At 32.3% G+C, this 21800-nt stretch overlaps 1 protein-coding gene across 3 annotated transcripts in view; it reads left to right on the top strand.

Moving 5' to 3' along the window:
• Positions 1–6382: 6382 nt before the first annotated feature.
• The window catches only part of LOC128986831 (protein vein), a 91666-nt gene continuing 76248 nt past the window's right edge, over positions 6383–21800 (top strand). For all 3 annotated transcript variants that reach the window (XM_054407385.1, XM_054407383.1, XM_054407384.1), the window contains exon 1: positions 6383–7395. In XM_054407385.1, coding sequence (XP_054263360.1) covers positions 6774–7395 — 622 coding nt within the window. In that variant the 5' untranslated portion in view covers positions 6383–6773. The remainder of the gene's footprint in view (positions 7396–21800) is intronic.

The raw sequence follows: 21800 nt of genomic DNA, 5'->3' as shown, positions 1-21800 counted from the left end.
GAGCAATAGCCAACAATTAAAATCAAATGGGTCTCTACGTACTTTATAAGCCAAACCGTTGTAAAATGTAATATTCTATCCAATCAATGGGGGTTAAATCCATGGAAAAAGGTAAGGTGTGAAAAATCTCTAAATAAGTTCTGTCACACAGAAAAATACACCTCTCATCTTATTGCTTGTAAGAAGAATGCTTTATCATTTGGTAACATACTGACAAAAAACATCAAAATGTGACTAGAGTAATTCATGAATAACAATATATTATATAATATTATATTATTAACAATATTTATTTTGTTTGCCTATAACAAGTTTTACTTAAGGTTTTAAATCATTCTTCAGAAACCACACATGTTTGCACAATTTATAGGTAAAAAAAATAAAAAATAAACTTGTCATAGCAAAAAAAAAGTATAACGGGTCTATTACAAATTATTTTTTTACCAAGTAGATTTCATTTGCTAAATCATGACTGGTCAATCGTACTATATTATTAAATTTACACAACCATTAATTGTTACGGATTTCTTTGTTAGTATAAATTGGAGTTAAAATTACACTCCTAACGCGGCCAAGCGATAATTAAAGAACGATATAATCTCTGGCTACATATTTGCAACCCAAATGTGTAATAAACACTTAACATGCATATTCCTCTATGGTTATGTTAACTGGCTAGAAACCATGCATTAAAAGTAGTATATACTTGGTGCACAATGGCTTAAAAACTGCACAGATAAAACAGAAAATTAGTACATTAATACGGTGAATAGTTCCTTATAAAAATTAGTTATTTTAATATTACTTATAAATATAATTTTATTACAATGACATCTTATATACTAAAAAAACTTTTGCAAAACTTATGACAGCTAGCCTGACCATACTACTGGACCGAATTACACGCGGTTGGTACTAAATGAAAGATATTTTCCTGTAGATGTGTAGAATCCCTTTATGAATTTAAATAGGTTCAAAAAAAGAGCACAATAAATGAATTTTAAATTTTAGAAAAACTAATATTCGTCTTATGGGTTGCCACGTTGGTGACGAAATAACAACAGAATACAAACAGAAAATTAAAACAAATTAAAGAAATACCAATCACATGTTTTATTTACAGCTAGGGTGTAGAGAGATGTTTGTATAGAGAAGTTTGCACAATACATACTTTTAGTCGAATTTTCGACCATGGGGTGAGCTCTCGTAAAACCTAGTTTAAATTATGCATTTCGATAGTTTTCCTTAAGTTTTATACCATTAATGTTTTTATACTTTAGTTTAAAACGACATATTAAAAGGACATAAAAGGTCATAAACATTCAAGTTTCAACTAAATGTTCTATTTGGTTTATGATTTTTATCTAAATATATCCCAAATATTTCAGCAATTACGAATATATTGTTTATTTTACTAATGCGTTTCTTAGTTTAGATTTGGTTCAAAATAATTATCGTACACAATTAAAAATTATAAAACAGTTATTTCAGGGAATGTATAAATAGGAAAGTTGTATATCATTACAGGATACTTACTATCACATCTATACACATATTTACTATTTATCTACATAGAAAAAAATAATGTTTTATTCATTATAACATTTTATACAATACTGGAAACTGATAAGTAATTCACTGAATATTTTTAAGTAATATATTATTATTGAGAATTACCTTGATTAAAACTGCTAACCATGCAAAGAAATTAGGATAGTAATAAAAAACATATTTAATTTAGTTCATATTATGTTATACCATATTTGACCGATAAATATTATTATCCAACGTCTTTGGTAAACAAAAAACAAGAACAAGGGGTGGAGAGAGTGCGCAAACTTTGTAAAAAATGGACATCCTTGAAAAATGTAGCGATAAATCAAAAGACTAAAAACAAAAACAATGTCAAAGTCTTACTACTTACTATCAGCCGTAGATGGAGTAAAATTGTGTCTGGAAACTTTTGGTCTTCATCGTACTCGTCTCACTCCTTTGTTTCGGGGGGGAGGGGGGTAAAAACTAGAAAAACAAATAAATCACAAGACGAGACATAATCAAGAGACTCAGTTGAGAAATATCTTTGAGAGGCCCACAAATTTTCTTGTTTGTCAAAATTCATAGGGCAACAACCCCGAGAATTGCAATGAAATATGATTTTTTATTGTTTTAAATGAATAATATGTTTTGAAAGTATACATTAAAACAGTGTTTATTTTTTTCGTATTTTATAATCGTATGGATTGAAGGGGAACGGGATGAAATAATTGTTTATCATTTGTAAATTACAGTTTGTTTACGAAAAATACGACATTAGTTTTTTGCTATTTTACATTAATATTTTGTCAATACTGTTTCTACCATTATTATGCTACTTAATTGTTGTGTAAGAGCATCTTTATGCTTTGAATTATTTAAGTGCATAATTAAATCACAACGATAATTTAAAATCGTAAAACCAGAAAAGAAATATTTTGATTGTTTCACCATATCATGTAGAATCATATCATAATTGTTATATCTATATAAATAAAATTTTAAATAAAAGTGAAGAGCCCTAATGATTGTAATTGTTAACATATCTATAAATGTTGTTTTTTTTTTACAAATAATTGTTTATTAAATTATTAGAACATTTGCAGTCATTATTTTTCAATACAGTGGTACGGGTGCCAATTAAATAAAATTAGTTATGTAAATACCTATAAAATTATGTATCTACTTGAAAATATCTTTGATGTATATTAGGATCTTTATATATCCTTAATAGTTTAAAGTTTTTGGTGAAAATATAGTTTTACTTATTTTAGTCCAACCAAGTAAATGTCATTAAATTTTATAACCATTTTCAACTGCCATCAACTAGATTATAGTGACTTAAAACCACTATGAATATGAATTTATTGAACCATTAAGTGTCACCAAAATAAACCACTACAACAAACCAATGTAGACATGTTATGAATGTTCTCGCAGAAACATCAACATTAAGACATTTTATTTTGTAGATAGATTTTAAAAAGTTTTGTTAATATATTGTTTAACATGTTTAATACAATTGTAAGCTATAACAAGTTGTAACTGAAAGTGTATGTTGCATGTACGATGTTAAAGAAAAGATTTTCTATACCGAGTTGTAAAACAAATCCATGAACTAGTAAACATGATTAAAACTTACAAACATAAGTACTGAAGTTTTGTTTGAACTATAACAGGCGTATAGAATATTTTCGATTATAAATCACATTTTTTTCAATTCTAGTTCTTCTTTAGTCATGATTAATAAAAGTAAGTTATCAACTACTAAGTAATCATAAATGTTGTTACAGTGATGTTAACAACCATAAGATAAACCACTAATAAAATACCGAATACAAAACTCATTTATGATGTTAGTTTAAGTAAATGCATTAACATCATACATAAGAAAATCATAATGATGTTCTTTGGTCCAAGATCACTTCTTGAAAATTAAAATGGCATAAGCTCATTACTACAAATTTAGGATCATAGACGGAAACACGTATTCATATACCATTTTAATTATAAGAAAATCAATTGATTCAGAATAATTACACACTTAATAGGTGCAAATGAACCCATTTTATAAGAATCCTCTTAAAAATCATACAAGCGAAATTCAATTGATTCGAAATACTTACAAACGTACTATAGGTGCAAATATACTCATTTATAAAGATCGTGGATACTTTTAAACATCTTTTATACGAATATCAATTGATACGGAAATATTATACAAGTACTAGAAAATACCCTCATAAGCCTAGATACTTATAAACATCATACATGCGATATTTAATTGATTCGAAATTATTAAAATCGTACTGGATGCAATTGTACTAATACATACCCCGCATAAAGATAATTTTAACCTGTGTATACCATGATTACTTAGATCAGAACCTTGAAACCAAACCGTGCAAACTGTGTCGTGTTTATTTTTGATACGAACAAAATCTAACATTGTTATTTTTGCAATAACAGCTCATAATTTTGCAAAGTACTATGCTAGGTTATGTAGCCATTCCATAGATTAATGCGTACCGTACTAAGAAATCCAAGTTGGTACCATAATGAGTAGGCAATTCTATTTTAAGGATACGGTTTACCAATGATTGTAAAGCAAATAAATTTAGATCTGAATACTTACTAATTTCCCTCTTCCACTTCCCACATACATGTTACGTACAGCTTATATATGGAAACGTCGATTCACAGGTTATACAAGTGTTACTTTTAGCAGCGAAATCAAAACATTCACGGGATTCCAGACTTGTTTCTATCTGCATTTAACTTTTCCGGGAAACCAAAAATACTCCTTGTGATCTCAAGAGCAACAGGGAAAACCGGAAAATAGAATCTCACATTTCTTTAATCATTTCTAAATTTGGAGAGGGTGTAAAGTAAAACCCACTTGATTTTAACGCTATTTTGCAAAACCGAAAACAATTTTTTACAATGTACAATGTTACATAGTCATATAATGTTTCTTTTTACACTACCTTATTGAGTATTTGTGTTTAGTTTGTTTGTATACAAATTTTGTGAGTGTTATTAAGTTCTCATGAACAATCATTTTTAAAATGTACAAAAGTTAACTTTTTTTATAAAATCAAATAATTGTGTTTTATAACTATTTATGTGTGATTTGGGGAAAATAATATTCTAAATGTAAAAAATGAGTGTGGAGAATTTGTTGGTTTCTTACGCTTCATAATAGTTTGGTGTTTAATATTTTTTTGTGTCTTCATAAATTTAACATATTTTAACTATTATTAGCTGATAATGCTTGTTAAAAATCGTGTTTTTTATTCGTATTACACGCTATATGATACAGTTTTCTCCTTAGAAAAAAAAACTCATGTTGACAATAGGCAAAAATAATTTTAATACAATATTACTAACAATTCAGAAAAAAAACTTGCTGCATAAATTACTACAATAAAATGTAAAACTAATTATATTTTTTTTTAATGCCTAGCTTGCCTAATATTAATATAAATAATATAGCAGTTTCACGAAAGCGCTAAATTGGGAGTAAGGAACATTTTTATGTTATTAATTAAAATCAATGTTATTAAAAAATTAAAGAAACATATTTTTGTGATATTTTGTCTAGGTAGTATCTCTTTATTATTTAAGTCATTGTACATGTAAATTACTATAATATAGGATCTACGTTTGACGATAAATTGGTATTTTCATGGTTATCATAATTATTTATGCACTGACGGAAGTTAAGTACATTTTCTCTTAATTTATGATTAAGTATCAATACATCCTGTGAAAAAAGACCACATAAGAAAAAGGTTAACATAAGAATAACATGAACAATAGTTAATTACTGAAAATAGTGAATTCTTATGCCCAGTACACTTCATATATTTATATTCAAGTCATATAAATACACAATTCAACAAACATTAGTTTTAGTAAATCTAGTCTTAGTAATGTCATTTAAAGATAGTTTCTTAATTTATCTTCTGGAGATATGTTAGAGCTATTAATTTCAGTGGTAAATTGTCTGCGTGCACATTATGGGAACAATGCTACAGTATTGATATAAATTAATTGTAATGTTATACGAATATTTGAATTTGAAATGTTGAACAAGCTAATTTAGCTATTCACAATGTATATTTTAACGGAGTTTTATTTTTATTTTTACTTTTCTTAATTATTTTTAACATGTATTGTGATTAATATGGCATCATGTGTCACTACCACAAAAATGCTGTATCTCTTCAGTTGTAAGCTGTAAAATTGTGTTATGTGCTAAGCCAAAACAATTAATTCACAAACATTTAAACCGTATATTCAACAGTGTCAAAGTATATTTTTCAATAAAAAACGAAATTTATTAACTTTCATTGTTATTATAAGATTAGAACAGTTCTGAGAAAAAATTTAGTCATTAATGTAAAATATATCTTTAAAAATAGTCTAATAAACTTTTTTAGTTTATATAGTGTTACTGTTAATATACATTGCGAGTAGTATGATGCCATTATTAAAGCCTTCTCTAGCTAAGCCGATACAATTAATTAATGTTTTAATAGTCTTAGAAACAATTTTGAGGTGCATTTTACAGTTGAAACTAATTAACTTGTTAGTTTTATTGCAATAAAAAGATTGTATAAACTAATAAAGTAATTAATGTTAAATATTTTTTGAAATAGTGAAGATTTTTAGCTGTATATAGTTTTAATGTATATTGACAGTAGTATGACGTGACTACTATATCGATCGACAGTTGTCAGTTGTGTAGTAAGTTGTGTCTAGCCAAGCCACTACCCCCTCCCAGTACATGACCGCCCCGCTAGAGGCGCGCTGCAAGCGGACCAGTCTCTGAGACACAGTGTGGAGTGTGGTTGATACGTTCACGTTGAGGTAGCGCGCCGGCCCCGTCGACACGACAACGTGCTAGTGATAGTGCAGTGCTGTGATACCGTCAGTGAGTGCGACCCGTCCAGTGCCCCGTCCGACCATAAATGTTCTAAATTTATTTCTTATTGTTTGCGATGTCTCACACATTCGACGGCGATTCCTGCGGGACACGTCACTCAGGAGCGTTCGGTTCCTACTTGGACCCTTCCAGCGACTCGTCTCCCCCCTTTCATCACCCGGATTAAGAGATACTTGTGCGGCGTGAGGGTAGACGTGAGAGGGTAGTGAGTGTGTAGTGAGGATGTGGTGTAACGGGTTCGGTGTGTGGGTATCTAGGTATCTGCACGAGCTGTGAGTGGTGCTAGAGTATGACCCCCTCGGCTGCGTGGACGGTGCTGTTCGCCACAGTAGTCTGGTGCGCGATGTGGACAACTTGCGTTACCTCCCCCGTGGACTACGAGACGCGGGGATCGTCCGCGCTCTTGAAACGTTCCAGGAGGATATCCAGGACGTCCAGAGGGTTCTCCCGAGGGTTCTCGGAGTCCCTGAAATCCTCGGACTTTCAACAACCTTGCTCCCACGTGGGCGACTTGACCAACGACGTGGCGGCGCGGGCGTTCCTCGCCACGACGGTGTTCGAGGGGAAGGCCCGGTCGAGGAGCGGCGTCAACGCCGGCGGCACCTACGCCGTCACCTTCCAGGTACAACACGTCCATAAGGACCACACTCCGGGGGCGCTGAGGCTAAGGAGCCAAGTCAGACTGCATTTCCGCGAGAAGACTGCGAGTCCGAGAGTCTCCGCGTGTGTACAGAACTATAACTACACGGCGGGCGCGGACGGGCCTGTGCGGGCGAATATCAAACGCGGTGGAAAGTACTTAGTGTTCGTCAGCGGTGTGGGACCTCACAACTTCACGGTGATCGGCGAACCCGTGTTCCGCAGCAAGAAGAATCTGCAAGCTGTGAAAGACGTGCTGTGCAGAGACTGTGGTGAGTACCAGACCTGAACTGTCGAGGTTCACTAGAGTCTAGACAATAGTCAATGTCACTAGTCACTAGTCACTAGTCAACAGTCGATAGTACCTAGTGACTTGTCAATAGTCGTCATCGCTACCCTCCGCTGCGTACGACCTCCTCGGGTTAACCCAACACACTATACGAACACACTCTATAGGCTGGTTAAGAAAACACCACGATTCGCTAAATCGATCAATCGATCAGACGTTGAAACAGTTCACGTGTAGAACAAAACAATGCTCATATCACCGTTGTTTTAGTTTATCTCTTGATTGTAAACACCCTATCTAACCTATCTGAATCAAAACAAGATATAAGGTAGCGCTACTACTGCAAACGTAGTATGGAAATCGTTCAGTGCAATGTCTCGTTGCAATAATTATTATTAATAAATAAGTATTTATCAATTTTATTTATCCCTTTTAAAATAATAAAATGCTAATATAATGTCTAAATCTAAATGTTATCAGTTACTAAGCCTAATTATCTTAGCAAAGTTGCCTATACTCTATATGTTCAGCTATGAATTTGGAAATCATTAATATTATAAGTTTTTAATACTCCCACCTAAACAAAACCACGTGTGTAGTTTCAATATGTTCCTATGCAGTCTAAAAAGGATAAAGTATTCAAGCAGTTAGACTGAATTAGAAAACTGCCAACACAAAAATATCGTATCAAATTACATGTGAGTTATGAAATTATTGACTTAAATACTGACAAAACCAATAAGTAATGTTTTGTAAATTATTTGTGTATAGGAGGAGAAGGTACACTATGTTTTTCAAACAATATCACCTATACATTGAAATAAAGGACAAGCTACACATTGTATTTGATCCTGTTTTTGTACCCATTGAAAGCATAAAATTTATCTAATAAGAAAATAAATTAATTAAGTAAAATACGAGAAATTCTTACTCAACTAATCTGTGTAATACAATTAAAACCTAAATACAAGATTTTAATTAGAATTACTACCTACAATTTGCAAAACAACAGACTAGAATTATACGAGGATATTAAAAAAAATTTACTCATCAAACAATGTTACTATAGTAAGTAGTTAACAATAAAACTAGTCCATTAACTGCCTACTATTTTACAATGTACACGCTATCTATAAGGAAGGGTTCCCAAAGAAGATGTTTAGAGTTTAGAGTTGCGTTCCATGAACTCTATTCTGAGCGCGGCCGAGACGACTTTACATAAAATCTATACAATTATAACTTTCTATGTATAAAAGGTTTATTCATTAAAGTGTATTAAGTTTAGAATCCTTTCAGGCCTAATTACGCAGTATATTATATAATTAGTCATAGCGAATGAGTTTAGTTTATTAAACTGAGAGTTGTTTAGTTATTAAATCGTATTAAGACTTTCTATTGCAGCCAATTTTCATCATTAATTCCAAACGAATATTTTTAATTTATGTAAAGAGTTGAAAGTTTTACGATTTCGTTGGGCTCGTGAGTAAAGTACACACTAAATTATACAGTTTGTTGAATATTAGTTTAATAAAAAATCAGTTAAAACATTTTAATTTAACAATGACACTCCCTTGGCAGATTCCGTAGTTTTTAGATTCATCGCATTGATTAATATAACTTAACAAACACCCGTTTATAATTTGATCGTAAAACTTAACCATCAATTAATTGTGTTATGGATAGCTCTAAAATTTCTTTTAAAAGTAATTTTAAACTAACCAAAGTAATTTATGTCAAAATATTGGCTTAAAAATTACAATTTTGATAGATATAAGCTGAGTAAATAAACATTCATTTTGGTTAGGCCTATATTGCTTGTTAAGTTTTAAATATAATAAAAAAACATTAGTTTTTAAGCCTATTAAGAGCCTATAAGGCAAAAACATTTTCAACGCTAACTTCAACAACAAAAACAACACTTCACCAACAACAACAACGTAACTTCAACAACGACAACATAGCTTCAAAAAAAAAAAAACATAACTTCAATAATCAACAAAACCGATAATAAAAAGTAAGGAATAAATTATATTTGTTGACATTATTTTAATATGCCAATATGTTTTTAATCGAGCAATATATGTCCAACTATTGGTTCTTTAAAAAGATAATTAATAATTTATTGACAGTAAAACTAGCCTATCTGAAATAAATTGTTTTTATTACCTGTTTATAAACTGTAGAAAACAATAAAAGTTTTTCGCCCCTTAGTTTTGACCGTGGAATAAATAGAAGTATAGAAAGGAATTTTTTTCTTTTTCTTATGTTTAAAGGGACTGAAATACTGTATCACTAAGCTAATCGATGTCTCATTTGTATGCACAACAGGTAAAGGCTACAACGTACCCTTGTCATTTGTATATAAATATAAAAATAAAATCGCAGCAATTAAAATATTTTAAAAGTGTAGCTTGGAACTCGCTATGGGTTCTAAAGCCAGATTTAGACGGGAATAATTAAACAAATTAATCTGTAGGAGGAATCGGAACTGTAAATACAGTAACTAAATACAACTGTAACTAATGTAACTATATACAACTGTAACTACTGTCACTACATACAACTGTGTGCGTTTTCGGAAACCATTAGGTTTACAAACTGACTATTTAGAAACAGACTGTGGTCTATAGTATATTAATTATACAGCTATTAATAGACAAGTATCAGTTAACCCTTACTTTATATATTATGTCTTAAGGGGGGAGTTCACGCCAAAAATGGCCAAAATATGAATTTTTACAATTTTTTATTTTTTTATTTGTTTTTATTATATATTACATTCTGAACATAAAACAGTTAAAACCACCCTTATACGATTTTTTTTTCTCATAAAAAAATACTTTGAAGTAGCACTTTGTCAATCACTAAAAGCAACGTGTTTTGGTATTCGGTCGTTTTTCAAAAGTTTACTTTTTTCGCATGGGAACATAAATATCTCAAGTTCTATACTACATAGAAGGATGAATTCTTTTTTATTTTGTTCAGTTTGACAAGATCTACAATCTCTAGCATGGATTTGTAAAAATAATGTCATTAAAGTATTTAAAAAAATAGTTTTTACCAGTTATTTTGTGGAAAAAAATATTTCAAAATTTAAAAATTTACTGTAATTTTATTTTATATAATTTCCTTAAACCCATGCTAGAGATTGTAGGTATTACTCTCAGGAACAGATTTTAAAAAAAACAACTCTCTATCACTTTTAAAACCTGAGAAATTTATGTTCTCGCAAACCCTTGCAATACGCAAAAATCCCCCCCCCCCCCCCACCTAGGGTAGCGGAAAAAAAATTTTTCCAGTTTTTTTCTGTATGTTTTATTTAACTTCACCTTAAGGTGTAGTATGAGTAAAATTGGTTTGTAAATAAAGATTTTCACTTTTTATTTGAACTCCCCTCTTAAACCTTTTAGAAACGGGTTTAATATAAACTATTTCTGTCATAGCATGATTAAACATGTTTAATCTATGGTCATAGGTAATTTTTAAGTACTGCATTTTAGTTCAAAGTAATTATATTGGATTAAAATATATTATCTTATTGTAACTGTATGGGTGACGATTTTTGCCATTATTTTGCTCATATTTTAACATTTTTAACTTTCCTTTCTTATTTGTAAATTTATGAAATAAATCTTTCTTTATTTATGTTACTATCACCAAAATTTCTGACATATCCCGTGCATAGTTTGTTACTTAAGTTGCTAATCAAAAAGTAATAGTTACTCTATGCAAATAATCTTAATATTATTCGCTCAAAACATGTATGAGACAAAATGCGGCTAGCAAGTTCCCCTAAATTTGACACAAAAAATTTACCTACTACTCTAAAAAAATATAAATGCCAATCTTCACTATTTAATAAAAAAAGGAATTTTTTTTAATGTAAAAAGTGGAATAAATAGCCGAAGATTGCCCAGAGATAATAAACATACATGATTACTATTGACATATTCACATTTTAATATAATTTTGAGAAATAAATAATTTTTGATCTTCATTGCAATAGAATGAAAATTAAAGTTAACTTTATTTAGGTTCAAAAACTTATCAAATGAAACGACGTTATAAGATTTGTTATACAATGAAAAATGTGTTTTCTAGTTATACAATTAGTTTTGTTTACAAAAGCTTCAAAGGACTATAATATTATATTCATTAGACATGTTCCATGCCTAAACCCAGGTATAGTTAATAGTATACAATAACAAATGATATATTGCCCGTCAATACATGTCAAATTTGAGTTATTTTGTGTTTAATTGCCACTTCACTCCAAGTGTTCTATGACGTAGTTTACGAAAGTTTTAACCTCTTCCTCCAACAAACTTTCAACCTCTTTGATCTAGGAAATATTTTCACCTCTATGTAATTTATGACCACCAATAAAACATATGTCTAATATAGAGCATAATGATGGCATTTTTTAGTATTCTTTCGCCAGGAGGAAAAGCTTACAAAACGAAAACCGTTGTCTAGCCTTAATATTATCACTTTACTATTATTTGTAATATTACAACATTAATGCCCAGTCAAATTGAATATTTAACCAACATTTTTAGTATTTCGTTTAGGTCTATGTTTTCATTTGTTTTATTTTGATTTTAGTTTTATTTTGTTGGTATTTCCAGATTTATAATTTTTTTCTGCATCCCTAGTATCTTTTTATGATTATGTAGAGTGTCCAATATTTGCGTAACGGTGCAATAGTTGTCTTCACTTAGGTTTATAGCTTATTTTGAATTTAAATTATTTTAGAATTAACTTAATATTAGTTTGCGATCTTGGTTAACAAAATAACATGAAATATCTTTTGTAACGAATTAAACTCAAAAAGTGTATTTTAACACTTAATAGTTAAATATGAAATTTACAAACATCAAGTATTTTGCATGAGTACTGAATAGTGTTTTAGTTCTGTTTAACCAAAATAAAATAGAAACTTCCTCGTATTTTTTTTTTAAATTCAACCCCCTGTATTCGGTTGAAGAAACGGTTTAAAAAACCTATCAAAGTAGAAACAGTTGCGAAAAAAATAGACAGAATTTTAATAAATATATGGACACTACATCTATTTAAATATTATTAATTTATTTGTGTAGGCCTACTACTGTACTGAAAGTTTGGTAAACCTAGCTATTTTGAATATTTATTTATTTTTTAAGCATCACCGTTTAAACGGGTTTTTAGAACTAATTTCGAGTTTTATTGCCATTGATATATAAAATGGTTTTATATAAACCTTATCCAACAATAAAAAAATAAATTAGAGTAATACTTTATAGTATTGTAATATATCATTGTATTCACATACAACCTACAAAGAAAGAATGGGAGCAATTTTTCATAACCGTATTCAAATGTATCTACAGCCATAATTACAAGGATAAAGCAGAAGATATAGAATTAGTATTGTGTAAAATACCGGCTACAGTGTTAATCTTATCACGTGATTTAGGCTTAACTTAAACTACTGATAACTTCATAGATTAAATAAATTGTATAAAGTACTGGCTACCGTTAATATCCAGTAATCTGTTAAACCACCGTTTTATACCATATTTATTTTTCACGGTTGAAAAAGTGCCATTCTACATTTTCAAAATCAAGTACTTCTTGATTAAGGTTACCTATTTACAAAGTTTAGTTTATAAAAATTAACTGAGTTTTGAGAAAGTTTTGATCCATAACCAAGATATCAAATTGTCAATAACAATTAGTAAAAAATATACATACAACTCTGAGACAAACTTAACAAAATTAACTTTTAATCACGTCATCTTTCTCTTAAGATTTGCTCAGTTAGATTTTTTAGATTCTTTTATATCTACCTAGAGGTCCTAAACACGTTTTATTTTTATATTTAAATTTTCATGTTTGACAATTGAAAAAAACACATTTAACTATGTAAAACATAGTATAAATTAAAAATCATACAAACATATGGACGGATAAGTATAATATTGTATTTTCTGCTGAAAAAAAATACATTTACTGTATTTTTTATAGTTTTAATATAACCATTACGGACTTCGATCTATAGTTATGAATACAACTGCGTTTTACCCTAAACATACTCGCCAATTCTTTCAACGTAGTATAAGTTAATTCCTCGTAATTTATAACTATGCGCTCTTTACAAGCGATACAAAGAATTTTTATACTATAGTTCGGCCGCTTAGAAAGCGACCTCCTCTAGCTTTGGTTTAGCATTAGCGCGCAGGTCGTTTTCTAAGCGGCCGAACTATAGTATGTTTTAAAGTTGCATGATCTCTACAAAGTAAAATAATTCATAATTAAGATTTTTTTTTATGTCTCTTGACTTAGTGAAATATTTAGTCATATCACAAGATATGAATGTACAACATGCATTTGAGCCGAATTTATATAATGTAATGTAAGTATGGCATAACACTGTGAATAGTGGAACCTAGCGAATTTTAAGAATTCAATTCAATTTCTAGTAAATTACCACAATTTTTCTACACGAAAGTACAGGTAACTACATACCTATTGATGAGACAATATCTACAGGGTGAATTTTAAATGAGTTCCCCCCCTACTTTTTTCTACATTTCTTAAGATATCATCTCCGGACCACATCAGATCATTGTTGAGTAGTAAGTACTTCATTTTGACTGGGTATAGATTTTTGGCCGCCATCTTGGATCCGCCATATTGGATACAAAGTTTTTTTTCAAATATAAAGGTAGGGTTGTGACCTATTATTTCAAACTAGAATTTTACGCTGATTACAATGCCGCAATTAGTTTTTAAAAATCTTGATTCGTTCTAAAGTTATGAGGACTTTTTATAACTTTATTTTTAGCCCATTTTAACATTGTGTATTAACAAACTAAGACCATAATCTCAAAATAGTGCTAGATAAAGATAAGTATACACCACCATTCATTGTCGACATATTTTCACTTGGTTATGACGGATGTAGTTATTTCAGCCGCCATCTTGGATCCGCCATTTTAAAATGTGATCAATTAATTTAAATATGAAGGTGGTGTTGTGACCCATCATTTTGAACTACTTTTTATACTGGACTCAATGCCGCAATCTGTTTTTGTTTATCAAGCTTTCTTGATGAAATATTAAAATACTCTTACTTAAAATTTCAATATTTCAAAATCCAAAAATGCAAATGAAAAACGGATTGCGGCATTGAGTTCAACATAAAAAGGTAACTTAAAATGATGGGTCACAACACCACCTTCATATTTAAATTAATTGATCACATTTAAAAATGGCGGATCCAAGATGGCGGCTGAAAAAACTACATCCGTCATAACCAAGTGAAAATATGTCGACAATGAATGGTGGTGTATACTTATCTTTATCTAGCACTATTTTGAGATTATGGTCTTAGTTTGTTAATGCACAATGTTAAAATGGGCTAAAAATAAAGTTATAAAAAGTCCTCATAACTTTAGAACGGATCAGATTTTTAAAAACTAATTGCGGCATTGTAATCAGCGTAAAATTCTAGTTTTAAATAATAGGTCACAACCCTACCTTTACATTTGAAAAAAAAAACTTTGTATCCAATATGGCGGATCCAAGATGGCGGCCAAAAATGTATACCCAGTCAAAATGAAGTACTTACTACTCAACAATGATCTGATGTGGTCCGGAGATGATATCTTAAGAAATGTAGAAAAAAGTAGGGGGGGAACTCATTTAAAATTCACCCTGTATAAAGGAATAACACTGTAGTCAAGTTGCACTACTGCTAGTGAATCCAAATGTTATGTTCAATCTTCGTTGTATGATTTATAGTAAAAGTAGACTATTTTGCTAAGTTACATAATACGTAGTTATACCCTGTTATTTATACAAACAACTAAATGCACCTATAACGAAATCACACAACTTTTACCATCGGAAAATCAATGCTGGAATCATCCTATCGTGAAGACACATAATTCTAGGAATCTCTTGTAAAGTCACAAAAAAGTATCGTTAATTTAGAAAAAAGACACAATTTCAATTGTAGTCACGTAAATAATGGTATAGTCACGTGATATTAAAGAAGGTCACATCATCTCTAGTGAAGTCATAAAAAATAGTTACACCTTCTAGTCCTTCAAGTCCCAACATCTCTAGTGAAGTCATAAAACAACTAGTAGTGAAAAATAGTTACACCTTCTAGTTCTTCAAGTCCCAAAATCTCTAGTGAAGTCATAAAACATCTAGTAGTAAAGAATAGTTACACCTTCTGGTCCTTCAAGTCCCAACATCTCTAGTGAAGTCATAAAACATCTAGTAGTAAAAAATAGTTACACCTTCTAGTTCTTCAAGTCCCAAAATCTCTAGTGAAGTCATAAAACATCTAGTAGTAAAGAATAGTTACACCTTCTGGTCCTTCAAGTCCCAACATCTCTAGTGAAGTCATAAAACAACTAGTAGTGAAAAATAGTTACACCTTCTAGTTCTTCAAGTCCCAAAATCTCTAGTGAAGTCATAAAACATCTAGTAGTAAATAATAGTTACACCTTCTGGTCCTTCAAGTCCCAACATCTCTAGTGAAGTCATAAAACATCTAGTAGTAAAAAATAGTTACACCTTCTAGTTCTTCAAGTCCCAACATCTCTAGTGAAGTCATAAAACATCTAGTAGTAAAACATAGTTACTCCTTATAGTCCTTTAAGTCCCAACATCTCTAGTGAAGTCACAAAACATATAGCAGTAAAAAAATATTTACACCTTCTAGTCCTTCAAGTCCCAATATCAGTGAAGTCGCAAAACATCTAGTAGTAAATATAAATACACCTTCTGGTCCTTTAAGTCCCAACAGCTCTAGTAAAGTCACAAAACATCTAGTAGTAAAAAATAGTTACACCTTCTAGTCCTTCAAGTCCCAACATCTCTAGTGAAGTCACAAAACATCTAGTAGTAAAAAATAGTTACACCTTCTAGTCCTTCAAGTCCCAACATCTCTAGTGAAGTCACAAAACATCTAGTAGTAAAAAAAATAGTTACACCTTCTAGTCCTTCAAGTCCCAACATCTCTAGTGAAGTCAAAAAACATCTAGTAGTAAAAAATAGTTACACCTTCTATTCTTCAAGTCCCAACATCTCTATTGAAGTCACAGTAGTCACACAATCTGTAGTCGTGTTTGTAGTCACAGGGCGCGGGCATCAATTGATAATATTTGTAGCCGGATTGAGCGGCACGCCACGCGGGCGTTGCAACAATAACAATAACAGCGCAACAGTGATTATTGTTGTGAAACCGTAAGTTTATCAGGCGGTGATCCAAACTGTGATTGCAAAGCCGGGACTTGGTAGTAACAGCTGTAAATGAATCAGGCTTAGACGAATATTAACAGAAAGTACTAAGAATACGTCAAATAACACATCTAATAATATGTTTACACTTATAAGGTTTACTCACAAGACGGTAAATGTAATAAAAAATGGATCGATTTCGATTGTGCACTCCAATCATCGTCAGACCCAATAGGTCTGAATTGTCTATTGTGACCTAATCTCGATTCTCCTATTGGGTCTGATGATTGAGTGTCCAATTGAAATCGATCACTACTGCCATCTTTTTATTTGTATTTACCGTTTTGTGAGTATACAATATAAATGTAAATATATTATTACAAGTGTCACTTGACTATTTGTGTTATCTTTTCCTATCCATCTGTTGTGACAGTAATTTTTATGAACGATTACATTTTCCAAATGTATCAGCCTAGACGAGTTTGTGACAATGGTGTGCATGCAGGAATAATCATCCTTCCAAGAAACCATTTTTTGAACAGACATGTAAGAGAAAACTAGTGAAATTAATTGTGGAAATTACCTATGTACAAACATTAATTTAATAATCCTAATGCTTACTAGCTAAAATAAAGCTAAACGTAGGCGACCGTTATCATTATAACCCATGATGGTTGTTTTGGCGTCATCGTGTTTTAGATAACTGCCAGTGCGGTTGATTCCGAAAACCTCCCCCCATGGATTTTAATTTGAACTTATTTAAGTGATAGTTTGGGTTTTCAAGGTATAAAAAAGGCAAGTAATAACATAATGAAGAAAACTTAAATATAAAATACTTGGATGAGTAAGGAATACGAGTAAAATTTGTAAGCGTTGTCAAGTATCAAGATCAGCGGATTCTTTTTTATTAATTTTTTATTCTTTTTTTTATAAAAAGCTACTAAATTTTCTCTGGATCAAAACAGCGACTTTTAGCACAGACAATTAGACCAACATAATGGTCTATTCCTATTCTCCGTTCGTTTAGAGAACACGAATAACCTATCCATTATCCAGCCGTAGCCAGGGGGGGGTTAGGGGTTCAAACCCTCACCCCCCCCCCCGAAATCTCGAAAATTAGTAGAAAAAATTATTGCCGTAGCCTAAAGTATGTTCAAATTAAATCAATCAAATCAAAATTAAATGTTTTGAAATTTATAAGTGCAATCATCATAGTTTAGTTTTAAAAATGTCTACTTTTTCATGACAAACAGCAGGGGAAATGGGAGTTTATTGGACACAGTTTTAGACGTAAAAAATGTCTTTAAAAAGTCACCAAACGGCTTTAAAAATCTAAAATTCTTGCCCGGGGGAGGACCCCCAAACCCCCTTGATACAACCACCACTGACCAGACCCCCCCCCCCTCTTGAAAGTGTGTCCTGACTACGGCTTTGATCCAGCTATAATTTACATTAATTGAAATGTAAAAATGTTATAAAGGGTTCAATTACAGTAATATAACTGTATTTTACACCTAACTGCTGAGTGTTTATTTATGTTAAACGAGTTCGCTATAGGAACTATAACCTTTTATAAGGAAATCTAATCTTTTCAAATTTAAACTGTACAAATACATTTTACAACTCGGAAAATTAAAACCTGTGACACCATGGATTATATCTTCAGTATCCAAAGCGAAGAGTTCCCTTATTACCATGACCGTATATTTAGATATCAGTTTAGACTGCACGGTTTCTACTCGGTCGCGCCGCGGCGCTTCAGGTGGAGGAGACGTCGTCGCGTCGCAGCGAACCTTGACAGAAATAGCGGCAAGATGAGTCCGCACTTGGCTAATTGGAACTCCTCTGGTGCATTCAACTCTTTTTCACTCATCACTTGCATAAAATGCTATTTATTCAGGGCGTGGGTGACTCGCTTGGTGCATATCTTTCCCGTTTCTAATTAAAAATTGGACAAATGGTTCTAGGTAACTGCTATATCACTTTGAAGATGGGACGATTGGTCCTAGGTTGCTGGATGGTGTGTTCATATCCTACTCATCACTTACAGATGGGACGATTGGTCCTAGGTTGCTGGATGGTGTGTTCATATCCTACTCATCACTTACAAATGGGAAGATTGGTCCTAGGTTGCTGGATGGTGTGTTCATATCCTACTCATCACTTACAGAAGAGACGATTGGTCCTAGGTTGCTGGATGGTGTGTTCATATCCTACTCATCACTTACAGATGGGACGATTGGTCCTAGGTTGCTGGATGGTGTGTTCATATCCTACTCATCACTTACAGATGCAACGATTGGTACTAGGTTGCTGGATGGTGTGTTCATATCCTACTCATCACTTACAGATGGGACGATTGGTCCTAGGTTGCTGGATGGTGTGTTCATATCCTACTCATCACTTACAGATGGGACGATTGGTCCTAGGTTGCTGGATGGTGTGTTCATATCCTACTCATCACTTACAGATGAGACGATTGGTCCTAGGTTGCTGGATGGTGTGTTCATATCCTACTCATCCTTTACAGATGGGACGATTGGTCCTAGGTTGCTGGATGGTGTGTTCATATCCTACTCATCCTTTACAGATGAGACGATTGGTCCTAGGTTGCTGGATGGTGTGTTCATATCCTACTCATCCTTTACAGATGAGACGATTGGTCCTAGGTTGCTGGATGTTGGTTGATGGATTGGTCTTAGGATTCTGCTTGGTGCATTCTTCTCTTCTCTATTTTGTACTAAAAAATCTAACAATTGATCCCAGGATGCTGTTTAGTGTATTATAAATTACTCGCCACTTTGAAGATAGAAATTAGTCTCAAGTTACTGGTTTATGCATTGATATCCGGCTCATCACTTACTGATGAGATGATTGATCCTAGGTTACCTCATTAATGCATACCCTACTCACTCACTCATCACTTAAACACAAAACAATTGACAAGAACCAATTGACAAAGCAACCATTGATTCGAATTTACTTCTTGGTGCAATCATCTTTGGTTCATTTAACTCTTTTAACGTTTAACTGAAGCATACCCGTTGAATGGATAACTACTCTAACTTCAAACACCATACGCATGTCCAAACTTTAGCTACCCATTTTTGTACGTAAACTTAATGTAAATCGAATAGAACCTTGATGGAATTAACCTTTTCGATGTATATACTCATCTCAAAAGGCAATACAACGTTTCAAAATCTCTTACACGAAGCCCTGTAGACACTAGTGAAGACATTTTTACCCGATGAGCTCAAGGGATATGTTTCATATTTTCCCAGCTCGTGCGATAACCATCTACCAAGCCGTGTTTGTTCACTGCTGTTGGCACTAATTACTGTCTGGCTGTTTTGATTAGGCTTACATATTTTAGTGTTAATTGTTGGACGTGGCGTGCGCGCAAGGATCCGTAGCAACCAGAGCGTGGTGGGTAGTCGCTCGAACAGCGCGAACAGTGAGGAATTCCGAGTTTTTGCTGGATGTAGGATAGTGATATAATTCATTAGTAAACTAAGTGGCAACTAAATGCTTCTTGGGGAAATGCTAAATTTATTAGGGTACTTGGTGGGGAACTTATTTTGCAATTGTCTCCTTTAGGTGGAGTTTGTGAATGCATTTCTAAGAACCAATTATTATATGTGTTAACGTTCACAATTCCCTTTACTGTAATTGTAATAATATTTGGAATACTTGTGATTCTTTACGCGGAATAATTTGGAATTAACAAAAAATTAACCAGAAATCGCAATATGTTTAACATGCCAAAATCATCAAAGCATTAAAAAAACAGCTCATTTATAAACTGTACCACCAGACTTCCTATGCATGTATTAGTTGAATGCATTTTTGAGGAACCAATATTTAAAATGGCTTACAAATTACAATATCTCTTACTAGAGAAAATGTGAAATACGTTATTGTACAATACAAGAATAAAATTTGGACCGATCAATGTTAATCGTTAATATCGATACCAGTTGAATGGATTGCAAATTTCAAACCCCATACGCATGTCCAAACTTTAGCTACCCATTTTTGTACGTAAACTTAATTTAAATCGAGTGGCTAGAACCTTGGTGGAATTAACCTTTTCGATGTATATACTCATCTCAAAAGCCAAAACAACGTTTCAAAATCTCTTACACGAAGCCCTGTAGACACTAGTGAAGACATTTTTACCCGATGAGCTCAAGCGAAATTGTTCTTATAAACTTATAAACTTCTTGTTGTTATAAAGATTGGTGTATTAAACACCACGTGTTAATCGATATGTTACATGAAACCACAGAGAAGTAATATGTAACTACCTTTTAGTATGTGAGAATTCTTTCATTAAACCAGTTTTGAAAACTTCGATTGTACAAATAAAACTAGATTGTATTATTTTTAAACCCAGGACGTCGAAATATTGAAAATTAATAATACTTTAGGACAAAGACTTAGTGCCCTAGTTTGTACTTTTTTGGTACACAAATTTTGTTTAGAGGCAAACATTTTTCAGAAGATTAAATAAAGAATAAAAAAAAAAAATTAATACAAAAAGTAAATTTATTTAGACATGAATATGTTCTTAAAACAATTGAGGTGTTAAAGAAACACCACGCAGACTTTTACCCAAACTAAAACACAAAAGTGTTAAAACCCCGACAATACCAGGTGTATAAATATCTTTCGGTTTCCCCAATTTGACAGATCGACGCTACCCGGAGACTGCGCTGGCAGATACAAATGAGCTAGGGCTGGCCGGCGCCAAGGCAATGTGTTGGGACCACTACTGTTTACATCACGGACAGCTGGTTCCCTTCATCCGACGAGAAATAATCTCAGTCCGCTTCCGCAAATTTGATCCTTCAGGTGCTATATGATTACTCAGTTCACTTCTGTACGATTGGTTTGGATTGAGATGCAAAAGTGGGTGAGAGGAGGATAGTAGAAAGAATTGGATGAGAAAAGCAGTTGATGGAACGAAAGATGGGAGGAAGTGGACTGTAGGATTAGGTATTTGGAGGAATTATTGGAGTATTGGAGGATGATGGAGGAAAAGGAGATGTTGATGTGAAGAAAATTACTGGGAAGAAGAGGACTGAGAGCAGAATGGCTGGAAGAAGGGAGGTTGAAAGTGTGCCGGAGGTTTGAAAAGATGCTGAT

Source organism: Macrosteles quadrilineatus, unplaced genomic scaffold (assembly GCF_028750875.1).
Source record: "Macrosteles quadrilineatus isolate MER2022 unplaced genomic scaffold, UCM_ALF_1.0 Scaffold_2__2_contigs__length_208266976, whole genome shotgun sequence".
Taxonomy (NCBI): domain Eukaryota; kingdom Metazoa; phylum Arthropoda; class Insecta; order Hemiptera; family Cicadellidae; genus Macrosteles; species Macrosteles quadrilineatus.
The sequence above is the reverse complement of the archived record's forward strand: the minus strand, read 5'-3'. Positions and strand labels throughout refer to the sequence as shown.